General features: G+C 36.1%; 1 protein-coding gene and 1 long non-coding RNA gene across 2 annotated transcripts; one reads left to right on the top strand and one right to left on the bottom strand.

Annotated features, from left to right (window-relative positions):
- Nucleotides 1-5,222: 5,222 nt before the first annotated feature.
- On the bottom strand, nt 5,223-6,266 carry LOC139116303 (uncharacterized). Its single transcript, XR_011548275.1, has 2 exons — nt 5,811-6,266; nt 5,223-5,417 (listed from the first exon to the last, which is right to left on the bottom strand). It is a non-coding gene; the product is annotated as an uncharacterized lncRNA (long non-coding RNA).
- A 1,783-nt stretch (nt 6,267-8,049) lies between these two features.
- Nucleotides 8,050-13,126, top strand: LOC139116300 (uncharacterized). Its single transcript, XM_070678924.1, has 3 exons — nt 8,050-8,376; nt 9,423-9,528; nt 10,248-13,126. Exons 1-3 carry the CDS (start codon nt 8,104-8,106, stop codon nt 11,048-11,050), a joined length of 1,182 nt encoding a protein of 393 aa, XP_070535025.1. The 5' UTR covers nt 8,050-8,103; the 3' UTR covers nt 11,051-13,126.
- Nucleotides 13,127-13,513: the final 387 nt, after the last annotated feature.

The following is a 13,513-nucleotide window of genomic DNA, read 5'->3' as shown; positions in this document are numbered from 1 at the left end:
TAAATTTCTCCTTGATTTTGATCTTGATAATGAAAATATTGTCATAGGGGGCGACTTTAATTGTACTCTTGTTCCTGATTTAGATAGGTCGTCTCATATTGAACCACATTTAAAGTCTTCGCAAGTTTTTTCTTCTCTTGTTCATCGCTGTAAGCTTTCTGATGCCTGGCGTTATTTTCATAAGCAGACTCAAAATTTTACGTGGCAGAGAGGAGAGCAAAAAAGTCGCATTGATACTTTCTTCATCAACAAGAGGTTGACTTCGAAAATTAAATCTGTGTCTATTGACTCTCCTACTGATTTATCTGATCACTCTCTTGTTTCTCTTGTTTTAACTATGAATTCGAGTGTCAACAAAAATCCAGTTTGGTGTCTCAATACCAGTCTTCTTAACAATGAAAATTACTGTACTTTAATTAAGGAATTCTGGGAAGGTTGGCGTAATGAGAAGGATAGGTTTTCTTCTCTTCAGTCTTGGTGGGATATAGGAAAACAAAAGATTAAAGAATTGAGTCAGCAGTTGTTGTTGTTGTTGTTGTTTCTTTATTCCTCCTCAAGAAAGAGAAGAGTTACAACACACAAATAAACTCATACAGATGCAAATTAAATGAAAAAAAAAAGAGGTAATTACATTTGAGATCGTTCTTTCAGCTGAATAAGCTAAAATGTTCAAACATCTAGAGCTCGTTTACATCAAAAGATATAAGTTATCATGTGCGATGTATTTTGTTTACTACATCGGACGCTTACCAAGCATTCAAGCACGCACTTATAAAATCAAAGGCAAGTTCTTGGAATATTTCGTATTCGTGTGGTTGTTGAAAGTTGTGGTTGTTATCTTGTAAAATACAAGAAACAAACCCGATATCGTCTAAGTTAAATAAAGTTACAGCAAAATGTACATTAACCTTATCAAATACTGTTATCCAAAAAGCATCTCTCAATTCAGTAGTATCAACAGGAAGTGAGCAAGTGGGTTAAATAATTTTCAACAGCACACTGACATTTCGTACATAGAAGGTCTGCTGGTAATGCAAGAGCGGCTACAATTCTATAAATAGTAAACCTGCGATGCGGGAGGTTCGTAATACAGTATATAAATAAAGAGGTTTGATTTTTTTGTGTAGTTGAGAAAAAAGAGATAAATCCTCTCTTCCTTCAAGCCTTTGTCTCCAAGCAGTATACTCTTTTTCATTAATAGCTTCCTTTACAATAGTTTTCCATATTGCTTTTGGAGGAAAATACCCTGTTGCACAAATTCATCAAAAAACACAGAAGGTTGTATTTTGACAAAATTCTCGTAATATCAGGAATAAATCCCCGAGAGTTTTGAACAGAAGCAAGCTTAAATTCAAAAAGACGTTGTAAAATATACATTTTCTAATGGCTGAATTATCACAGTTACAAAGCATTCCAAAAAAACGCAGTTTGCAATTATCCATGTAAGCTTCAACTGATATCAATCCTAAAGCACTTAAAGCTAAGTCAGTGGGTGTTCTGGGAGGTAAACCTTGGATAACTTTGGCAGCATAACGCTGACACTTTTCAAGCATTTGCAGTTCAATATTTGTAATAGTCCATAGCTCACAAGTATGTAAGGCTGCTGGAAGACACATGCGTTTCCACACTTCCGTGCTCACAATAGGATTTAGACCGTGTGGTCCAATGCCAACACTACGTAAAGAATTAATTAAACATCTAGCTTTTTTACTAGCTGAAAGTGTACGTTCCATTGTTGATAATGTGTTTGTGATTCGCATGCCAATAACAGTGATGTCATTAACTTCTTCAAGACGACAGTTATACAGAGAAATATTTCTATGCTTACACAGTCTTTTGCGTTCTCTGTTACTTTCTCCAAAAACAATGATTTTGCTTTTTGACAACGAAGTTTTTAATCTCCAATTGGAGCAATATTTGCAAACTATGTCCAGTAATCTCTGGCAAGTAGTGCGTGTAGTCGATAAAATCGAAATGTCGTCAGCTAAGGCGGGGACCCTACAAATGACGTACCAATATAACATCCTAAACTAGTATTTTCAGTTCAACAAACAACTTATTTACATAAATTAAGAATAAGGTAGTTGAAAGAACGCTACCTTGTCTTACACCTTGGAAAATAGGGTAATTATTTGATACATAAGTACCAAGAGCGATTTGACAGTTTTGTCCATGAAACATGGTACGCAGAATTCGCCAAAGTTGCATTGAGGTTCATGGTGTATAGCTTGTAAAATAAACCATTCCACCATATAGAATCAAAAGCTTTATGAAAATCTAGGCTACACATGAATGTTTTACTGCGTCTTTCAATATGGTGATAATTGTCTCAAGAATGCAAAAAGCTGCAGTAATGTTGCTTTGGCCGGATTGATAACCAGCTTGTAGGGAGTGCGGTATTTTATTTTCAATTAGCCAAGGCTGTAAGCGTTGAGAAATACATAATTCAAATAATTTGTGCAACGATGGAAGTAATGAGATTCCTCTATAATTGGAGACGTCAAAACGGCTTTTGTTACCACCTTTAAAAATGGGTACCAAATAGGCAGACTTAAAGGAGGAGGGAATATATTCGACAGGAACCATTTTCATAAGCAGACTCAAAATTTTACGTGGCAGAGAGGAGAGCAAAAAAGTCGCATTGATACTTTCTTCATCAACAAGAGGATGACTTCGAAAATTAAATCTGTGTCTATTGACTCTCCTACTGATTTATCTGATCACTCTCTTGTTTCTCTTGTTTTAACTATGAATTCGAGTGTCAACAAAAATCCAGTTTGGTGTCTCAATACCAGTCTTCTTAACAATGAAAATTACTGTACTTTAATTAAGGAATTCTGGGAAGGTTGGCGTAATGAGAAGGATAGGTTTTCTTCTCTTCAGTCTTGGTGGGATATAGGAAAACAAAAGATTAAAGAATTGAGTCAGCAGTACAGCGCTGAACGAGTTCATCACTTTAAACGTTCAAAACAAAAGCTTATTGAGGAAATTCGTACTTTGGAAACATTGATTCATACTCAGCCTTCTCTGGAAACAAGATATCATCAGCAAAAAGACCTGTTAGACAGTTTTCAGAAACTTGATACCAGAGGTGCAGTTATTCGTTCTCGTTTTCAACAGCTCAATGATTCTGATACTAATTCACAGTTTTTCTTTTCTCTTGAAAATGCAAAGGCTGTCGTAAATCCATTACTCATCTCCAACGTGAAGATCATACAATTACTGAAAATCAGAGAGAAATCCGTCAACTTACTCGCCAGTTTTATCAAAACCTGTTTACTGCTGAGCCTGTTTCGCCCGAAGCACAAAATACTTTGCTTCATGATCTCCCTCAATTAACTGCTGACAAAGTTACGCAACTTGATGAACCCATTAGTCTTGACGAGTACACCTTTGCACTCAAGAACATTGCGAATGGTAAAACACCTAGTGTTGATGGCATTCCTTGTGAATTTTATAAAAAATTCTGGTCTCTATTGGGGAACGATTTTCACCAGGTTTTTCAAAAGTCAATTTCCGATGGCCTTCTTCCAACGTCCTGTCGTCGAGCTGTTATCACACTCCTTCCGAAACAAGGTGATAACTCCCTTCTTAAGAACTGGAGACCTATCAGTTTGCTTTGCTCTGATTATAAAATTTTCACTAAAGCTTTATCGCTTCGCTTAAAGCAAGTTTTACAAGATATCATTCATGTAGATCAAAGTTATACTGTTCCAGGCAGACAGTGACAATATTCATTTAATTAGGGATTGCATTCATTTTCATAATGACATGAATCTTCCTCTTGGTATTCTTTCTTTAGATCAGGAAAAAGCTTTTGATCGTGTCAGTCATCATTATCTTTTTCAAACTCTGCATGCGTTCGGGTTTGGTGAAAATTTCATCAATTTCTGTATACTCAAACTGATAGTCTTGTTCGTGTTAACAGTTCCCTTACTGCTCCAGTTCAGTTTTCACGTGGTATAAGGCAAGGTTGCTCATTATCGGGGCAGCTGTATGCAATTGTTATTGAACCTCTTTTACACAGAATAAGACAAGACGACAGTATTCAAGGTGTTATGATTCCAAATTCAGGTGATGTAAAATGAAAACTTTCAGCTGATAACGTTAATACTCTCTTTACTTGTAATGTTGATTCTTTGAGGTTTAAATATTTGTTTTCTGTCTATGAGCATGCCAGTAATGCAAAAATTAACTATCGTAAGTCCCAAGGTCTTTGGGTCGGCTCATGGCGTGGGCGTGCTGATCATCCGCTTGAAATTCTTTGGAATAGTATTGGTCTCAAAGTCCTTGGTACTTATTTGGGTAACAGTAACGAATATTTTTCAAAAAACTGGAGTGAGTGTGTTACAAAGATTGACAATAAGTTATCTTGGTGGAATAGATATGCTCCTGCTATGTCATTCCAAGGCCGTGTTAGCGTTATTAATCAACTTGCTGCAACTAAACTCTTTCACCGTTTAATTTGCCTCTGTCCTCCTGCTTTTATCATTGATGAAATTCAGCACAACCCTTACCGAAATTTTAGGCCTCCCGCAAACTTACTGCAAATTTGCCGCAAGCTTTGCAGTAAATTTGAAGCAAACTATTTGCCGCAAATATGCGGGTGTTCATTTTTCAGATGCAAATTAGGTTTCTTGTGAACTTGCTGCGAATATGCGGCAATGTCCCTGCTGCAATGTTGCTGCAAACTCTTTGCAGCAAATTTGCGGCACAATCCTTGCAGCAAACTTGCGGCAAATTAATTTGAATGTTACTTAAAATTTGCTGCAAATTACCCATACAAAATTTCCTTCAAAAGTTGGTATAATTCTACAACAGTCAGGTCTGGAATAAACTTTTACCAATTTCAGTTATAGTAAGAAAACTAAATACATTATAATAGACAAGAGATACTGAAAACCAAAGAAGTAACACAATTAAGTGACAGCAAAATTTCTTGTATTGTACCTATTGTACCACAGCTTTCAAAAATTTTTATCTTCTCCAAAAATATAAGTTCATTTCAGATATATGTACACACAAGTTGTAGAATCACCTGTGTAGACATGGCCAATGTCAGTGACACAGTTAAGAATGAAAACCTGACAAATCCTAAGGCAGACTGTGGACAGCACAAGATGTGTTTTATCCAACTAAGCTCTGAAATACCAGTTTCATGCGAAACAATGGTCAGAGCAAATAAAGTTATTATTAATAAAAAAACGACAGAGAAAAAAAGGTTAAATTCAATTGTGGTACAATTTATTTTATATGCCATGTTCATTTCATGCCACATAAGTGTCATGATCATGCCAAGATTTTCTTTTGACTTGAGAAGTTTCATGTAACATTTACATTACTGTCAAAGGCTGCGATTTGGCTTTCTGTTCTCGAATTCTCTGATTTCTGTCCCTTTAGTGTACCAGCAATGGATTCTGAAAAATATAAATCGTTCAGGGAAGAGTGTAAGTCTTTACCGTTTGACCAAACATTGTAAATTTCATGAAAGAAATCGATAATTATTTGAAAATGAGACAAAATCAAGTTGAAAAATTGAAGCAGAAAATGCATAAATATTCATGGTCGAAATTACATTAATAATGATTAAAATGTCCGACAGCGGACAACTCGCCGTATGTTGTTTACATACATACACGACGGCGACAATCTGCAAAAATCTCAGCACTTACTGTAAGTAACAGTTGTGAAACGAAAGTGAATTCTAGTATGAATCAGTACTCAACGAAAATTTATCTTTAGGTAAACATTGCAATACAACGATTACAGAACATAATAGCCATGAACAGACGAATGGTACATTGACTTACATTTGTGAACGGCTCGCAGACGCTGGACGATTCCCGGTTGCAGGTCTCTCCGTGCCACAGCTCCGTGCTGTGTGTAAATACCGTACTCAGAAAATATACTCGGCATCTTTACTGCCGCTCGCGTTCACAAATTTAGAACTCCGCCTGTCCTTGGTACTGTATACACGTTTTTGCAACTATGTGATATCATTTGGCTGGCGATTCCATAGAAAGATCACGAAATTGTCCACTAGATAACTCCCTGATCACAAGCACGCAGCTGACACTGGCCGATGGTACTAAATCTAACTTCGCGCCGATCAAGCCTCATGACGATTACGGAAGTGCGATCTATAAATCATTACGCGATTGATAATGTAGTCCCGTTTTTAAACGCTGGAATTGACTCTACATCTGCACCAATCCGTTATATTTCATACTTAGTATATAGCATTTAATTTATTAGTTTAATGAAACTGGTTATTTTTATCATAGAAAGACTAAAAAGAGAGTAAAAATTCTTCAGTACGAAGAATCAATATCAATGCGCAAACTGACCTTGATGAACCGTGACCGGAGAGTGTAAACATGTCGGCTGCTCGCACCAGCGTCATACTCATACTCATCCTCAGCCTCAGGGGTCACGCGAAAATGAGGATGAGGATGACGCTACAGCGTCAGCTTCACCGGCGTCAGATCCGATTATTCCCGAATGCATCTGATGGAATAGTAAGTGTAAAAACGATTTTAAAAATGTGCTCCAAGTTTCATGGCACTGTAAATGTTAATCAAAACACAGTTGGGTTTGTATTTCATAATATTTAGTAAACTCTCTGCTTCTCACGATGTAGTTACAACGCAACATTCTTAGCCCTTAATTTCAACTTAAAGTTCAAAGGTGGCGTTGACTTTTCAGGCCTCAAGTCATAGTTCTACAAGTTAATTGTTTTACATATCCTCTGAATAATTAGGGCTTTCATATCGCCTCTCATAGCGGCGATTTTTACAAATTTCGGACCATGTATACCTTTTTGTACCAATTTTTGGGAAATCTTAACGCAAGAGTTGAGAGGATGCCAACAAACACATCCACGGATCCATGGACTGAAAATTACGAACACTTCCAAAAAACTAGCCTGTATGAGATATTCTAATGATTAAAAATTACCTGTGAACCAGTTTTACTATTCAAAAGAAAGTTGAGAAAGAATGGAGTAGTTATTTTCTTAAGTTATGGGCGAATTTTATCATTTATCCGTCATCGTGTAGCGTAACTTCGGCAATCTTCGGATACGACGCTGAAGCTGACGCTGAGCAGCGTCATTTTCAGCGTCAGCTAGAAAGGTCACCTGAGGCTGAGGCTGAGGATGAGGATGACGCCAACTTTACGCTGGTGCTGCTCGCAGCTGAAACACAGGATGTGTTGGACGTTGGTGAAGTAGCGCATTGAATTTTAGTACAGCGACTCGGGATGGAGTGTAATCCTAAACCTCAAATTTGTGCTCGGCAATATAACTCTAACGCTGAAAACATGGACAAAAGCCTTTTACCTCGACCCATGTTATCAGAAGGCGAGATTTTGTTAGCGGCATCGATGGGACACAGAGTGTAAGCTGCAGTGCATTGTACGTACCGTATATATTGATGGGATATAGCTTGGAGAACAGCCACTACTCTGCTTGGAGGTAGTAGTGGAAACATTAGGTACAGATTTACAGTAACAAAAGTCTACGACGTGTCATTATATAGACCATCATCAAACACACATTTCGTTCGAAACTGTTTGCATTTTGGTATCATTCGCAGAAAATACAGGGTGTAACTTGCAAGACAGACAAGTCCCTGTTTTAAAAATTTGTTTCCCTAAAAATTCAGTTTTCGATCCAACCATAATTTACCCAACCGGATTGTCAAAGGGTACTTTTATTACATTATGTCACTACAGTATATACTATAGATGCACTCTTATATCTATGCAATGCTTTCACCAGCTTAACTGAAACTGTCCATTATCTAGCATTACCAGTTATTATAATTTAAGGTAAAGGGCGACGAATTCGGACGCGCACACGCTTTAGAACGTTTCTGCGCAGATTTAACTCCAGCCTGTCGCAAATGGGTTACTTTGTAGCGCATGTATTTAACATCACCTGTCATTGTTGAAATTGCGCTTTTACCTAATTTTTTGACCCAGTCTCTTAAGGTGCTTTCGATTATCCTGCCCGGGCAAGCCCGAGTGACGTCAACAGACTGACACCACGCATGCCCGGGCTACCCAGCAACGCAGTTTAATCGAACGACTCTATCTTTGAAAATGGCGGACAACAATAACAATAATAACAACGAGAGAAGACGGAAATTGGCAGTGTTTGCTGGTCTTTTGATACAGCAGACGGAAAGAAAAGTACTAAGTCACTTGTTTACCCACAGTCAAAATGTAAACCAAGCGATAACTCTGGCATGTCTCCGAAAAGACGAAAAACCAAGAATCGAGGGCTATGTGGAAAGTGTAATTCCGAGATATGATCCTGATGACTTCAGAGAACATTTCCGATTGAGTCGAGAAAGTTTTGAAGCTGTTCTAACTGTAAGTAGTTATCTCCCTTCTTTCTCTCATATGGCAATAAAGTGTATAAATATGTGACAAAAAATCTTGTCCTTTTCTCGTATGTAAACGGTAACGATCATTGGCTGGTTTGAGCGCCTGTGGTTACAACAGTTCCTATCCAACGTTGAAGGAAAATGTTGATCGAAATGTTTGAGCATACTGCATTGGTTTGGGAAGTTGTTTCAAATGTTACTTGAGCTGCAGACAGAACGACAACAAACGATGTTTGTTTTTCCCAAGTAGGTGTCCAAGTTTATAGTTGAATACGGAATACGACCCATATAATAATAATAATAATAATAATAATAATAATAATAATAATAATAATAAAGACCATTACACAATCTTGTCTCAGCAGTCTGTAAATAACAGTCAAAAATATATTAGATAAATGTTAAAAAAATACTATAAATGTGCAACATAAAAATCGATGACACAGGTTAAAATATAGTAAAAAGCAGCAGTAGCATTCATGAAAAATAAAGGTCTTGTGTTGGTAAATAGTAGTTTACTCCCTACTGTTTAGTATCATTATACAATCTCTTTTAATTTTACCAGTATATCAGTAACTCAGTAAACTAGCTGTAATAAGATTAGGATCAATGAAGCATATACAATAAAGAACTTATTAGTGTCTGAATATCATGATGCCATACTATGGCTATCGTGTTCCAGTGATTGCAAATACATGTAGTTTTGAGAACCACATTGATTGATGCAGTTTTGCCAAATGGTAGAATCGTAACCTATTTGTGACAGCTTTCACTGTCAAAACCAGTTGTTGTAATTAAAAATATGTTTTTAGTTATGCATAGTTTTATTTACAGTGCTATGTAAAATAAGTATGATACAAAAATTTGATATCTGATAAACACTCGGACTAGTACTAATTTGGAAATATAAAAGTTATGTCAAACACTAGAGATTACATTTCCTTTAATTTCAGTTGCTGATGTAGAATGCATGTTGCTTTTTGAGCATAGGTGAAGGTTTTTATAGTGTAAATGTTCTCTCATCTTTCTTAGTTGCTGATGGAATGCAATGAAATACCACAACCAGGACAAGATGGGCTTAGAGGAAAGATGCCCATACTGATTGAAAAACAGCTATTGATTTTCTTGTGGTACTTAGGTAAGTAAGATAACTACTAGTATGGTTGATAACTCGCTGTCCGTCTAACGGCCAGGTTAGCTATTTCATTATTTCAAAGGATAGATTTCTGACAAATAAATAGATGTCAATCTCTCATTCCTAGATTCATACACCCACATGTATAAATTTATTTATAAATTTATTAAAAGAATATACATACCCCTGGTATAACAGTATGTATCATCATTATGATTCACTAAAACATATATGTACAAAGGAATAGGCTAAGCTGATACAAGGAGTCTCTGTCACCCGTGTAATATCATTTTTTTTCCTATGTCACTTGACTCAGTCTAGGGCAGTCAGGTGTTTTGAATATTGCATGAGGTGTAATAATATGGATGATCAAATAGGAAGTAAAAATGTGAGACATTAACAAAATATTTTTGTTTACTGATAGTTGTTAAAGCTGATGTTTTCAAAAGGTATCAGAACAATTTGAAGTCAAGCCACCTCCTCCTCATAACCAAGAAAAAAGTTCAGTCATTGGGTTTTGTAAGTTAATGTACCATAAAATCATCACATAGTATCCAGTGTTGGACAAATTAAAAAATAATATTTATTTTGATTATTATCATACACTTTACTTGTTGATTAGCTAGTAGGGGGTGTTTTTTGTTGTATTTGACAAGCATAGACAAGACATTTGTCTTTTTATCAAATACATAATCTTTTCTTACTTTCTTAATTGTTTATAGGGAACAATGAGACATTTCGGTCTATAGCTGACCGATTTGGTGTCTCTATGTCTACTGCACATGAGTGTTGGCGTAGAATTTCGAAAACCATGGTTAGTAAAATGGCATCAAGATTCATAACCTGGCCACATACACAACAAGCTATCCAAGACACAACAGAGGGTTTCAGACAGCTCTCTCATCTACCATCTATTCTTGGAGCAATTGACGGGACCCACATACGTATAAAGGCACCAAGAGTAAGACCGGACACATATATCAATCGTAAGAAATTCCCTTCAATAGTACTGCAAGGTGTGTGCAATTCAAAGATGCTGTTCACCAATGTATATGCAGGTTGGCCTGGTAGCTGTCACGATGCTCGAGTCTGGAGGAACTCCCCTTTCTATAGAAGTAGAAACACTACAATTCCTGATGGCTGCCATTTAGTTGGAGACAGTGCGTATCCCCTTGAACCTTGTTTAATGACCCCTTTCAGAGATTATGGCAATTTAAACCAGCAACAGAAGATGTTCAACAGAGAGTTAAGTCGAGCTAGACAAGTAATAGAAAGATCCTTTGGTCAGCTGAAAGGAAGATTTCGCAAACTGCGTGATTTTTATGCTGATGATATGGAGCTTATTGTTGATGGTATTGTCAGTGCCTGCATCTTGCATAATATATGCATTCTAAATGCAGAAGAACTGGTTGAACTGTATGATGAAGATCAAGAGATTGACGTCAATGATGATCTTATGGTGCCATTCAATAACCATGCTGCGGGTGTCCAACGTCGTCTCTACCTGCTCAACCTAATGATGTAAATTCACTCAATGTAGGCAAAGACAAATTCTGTAATATTCAGGTGTGAACTATGATTGGGAATAGCAGCCGGTGATTGAGATTTTTCCGTAATGCGTCTTTCTCAAATAAGGACAATGCAAACTCTCGAATTCATTTGTCTCAGGGTTTATTCGATCATTGACATGCTTTCTATATGTGAAAATCTTTCATAGTCTAAAGGTGATTCTTATCGCTATGATGACTTCTAGCTTGATGTTTAATCTATCAGGCCAATCAGCTGATGGGTCTTTAAATGACAGGTACATGCTGATGTGACCTTTCTAGACAATGTAATATAAGTAGTATGTGCGTAATTCATGATATATATATATATACTGTCTTTTTGAGAGCTACTACGAAAATGTTTGTAATTTTATGGCTAGATTAAAGAAATCTGAGAATCTCTATTAAGAATGTTTATGCATATTTATATAAAGAGTCATTACAGTGCAGGCACTGGAGGAATATTTGGTATTAAATTTTATATTGTTGAGCTTTTTTACTAGTATAGGCCTGGAGCCATTGAGCGTCACAGAGCAAAACTTCTGTTTTGGAATTTGGTCGCTATAAACTTTTGTTGATTGATTGATTGATTTATTATTATTATTCAGTTCAGAAGTGGCTTAAATGTATGTGTGTGAACCCCATATTTGTGCCTAGGAAATTCAGTTGAAGATTGACAATGCATGAGGGCTTAACAAAAAATATGATCAGACTATTTTCCACAATTGATATTGTTTGAAGGGATGAGACAAAATTAGATAGGAATGTATCTATAGGGAAGGCACTTCGATAGAAAAGGTGATTGATGATGACCTTTGACCTGTAATTTTAGGTAAACTAGGCTTTTGACATCATAATTTTGGAAAAAATGTAGTCTTTGACCTGTTTTTCACACATTTGTATCAATTTGTGCCTATGTTTGAAACCGGCTGCTATATTGTATACCGATGTCCAGGTCAAGTACCCCCATTCCTCAGTATATACACACAGACACATAAAGGAGTCTACATGTGTCTGTTCCATTCTTATGACTGCACCTGTTTGTCATCATCTATTACTAATGTTTGACCCTGGATGAATTTTGAGGATCTGCAAACCTCTGGCATTGTCTTGGTATCCTGGCCTGGTCAGCTCTGCCTGCGAAAGACATGTAAGTTAATTGCAGATCTGAAAATTTCAGCCAGGTTCATACAAAAAGAACAGATGTATATAAACAGACGCAGAGAGCCTGAGAGAAATAGACACAGACAAACCCTGTCTCTGTCTGTCTATGCCTATCATGCAGTATACTGTACATTATTAAAAATCTTATGTTGTGTTAAACCTTCATGCAATACATGTAGTTAAGTTTTCAGATATGTTTGAATGTACAGTTATCTCACTCAATTTAGTTTAAATATCAAAATGTCAAAAGCAAATCAGGCCTAAAAGAGTTTTTACTTCCTGGGATTAGAGATAACTTAGACACCATGGAATATACCAGTTATGTTTCAGTGAATGACTTTAGCATCACTTCTTGAATAAATGTTTTCAAGTGATAAATAACTGACATCACTGTCCTTATATAGGTTTTAACAACATGTATGGTTACATGTTTACATAAAGTAGGATGTATCTGTGTGTGTTGTGTGTGTCTTTGTATTTATTTATTTATTTATTTATTTATTTATTTATTTGAACAAATACAATCACCCTTACACAGCAGTAAATAATGACAGACACCATATTTGATTAAGATCTCTTTCAATCTTTATTTTTGCCAACTATCAAGAAACTTAATTTAAAATGAACTTTTATGTTATTAAACATGGTTTTATAATACTTTTAATACATCGAAACAAGTAAAGTTTAACATTCTTTATAACTTTAATTTTCCTTTTCCATCCAGAAAAGTATTTAAAAAGACATTTATGTTTGTAAAGATTCATTGATTTGATTGTTTTGAATATGATTGTTTAATTAAATTTATCTTCTAAACTTTCTGAATTAATTTTACAATCAAATATTTCTTCAGGTATGTCATAATATTTTTCAATTAAATTTTATATCTACAATTTCTCAATTAATCTTTCCATTAAATTCTTGTTGTCTTCATGCATTTGTTTAATTAGAGAAAACATCTGATTATTATTATCACTGATGAATTCCTTGACCTCATCAATCATTCGGCGTTTCTTTCTCTTGGTTGGAGTTTCATCTGTAGCATCTACGCTTGTTCCACTGTTACCCTCTCCAGCACTTCTTCTGTTGTTGTTGTTGTTGTTGTTGTTGCTGGTTTCTGGTTGTTATCTTCAGATGCAGTAGTTCCCGCAGTGTATCGAGGAGTAACTGTCGGGTCGTTACCCATCACTCCAGCCATTGCGTCTTCGAAGGCAAAGTGCCTTCTTTCAGATCCTGTCTTTGAGCTGTATTGTACATGATTCCGATATGCCCTCTTTAAA

This window comes from Ptychodera flava, chromosome 17, assembly GCF_041260155.1.
Source record: "Ptychodera flava strain L36383 chromosome 17, AS_Pfla_20210202, whole genome shotgun sequence".
Taxonomy (NCBI): Eukaryota; Metazoa; Hemichordata; class Enteropneusta; family Ptychoderidae; genus Ptychodera; species Ptychodera flava.
Note: the sequence above shows the minus strand (reverse complement) of the source record. Positions and strands in the feature narration are given on the sequence as shown.

Excerpts from the sequence above, each read along its gene's own strand:
- LOC139116300 (XM_070678924.1), top strand. The coding sequence starts at position 8,104 with ATGGCGGACAACAATAACAATAATAACAACGAGAGAAGACGGAAATTG. Across the intron at positions 8,377-9,422 it reads GTTTTGAAGCTGTTCTAACT|TTGCTGATGGAATGCAATGA; the intron begins GTAAGTAGTTAT and ends CATCTTTCTTAG. Across the intron at positions 9,529-10,247 it reads GATTTTCTTGTGGTACTTAG|GGAACAATGAGACATTTCGG; the intron begins GTAAGTAAGATA and ends AATTGTTTATAG.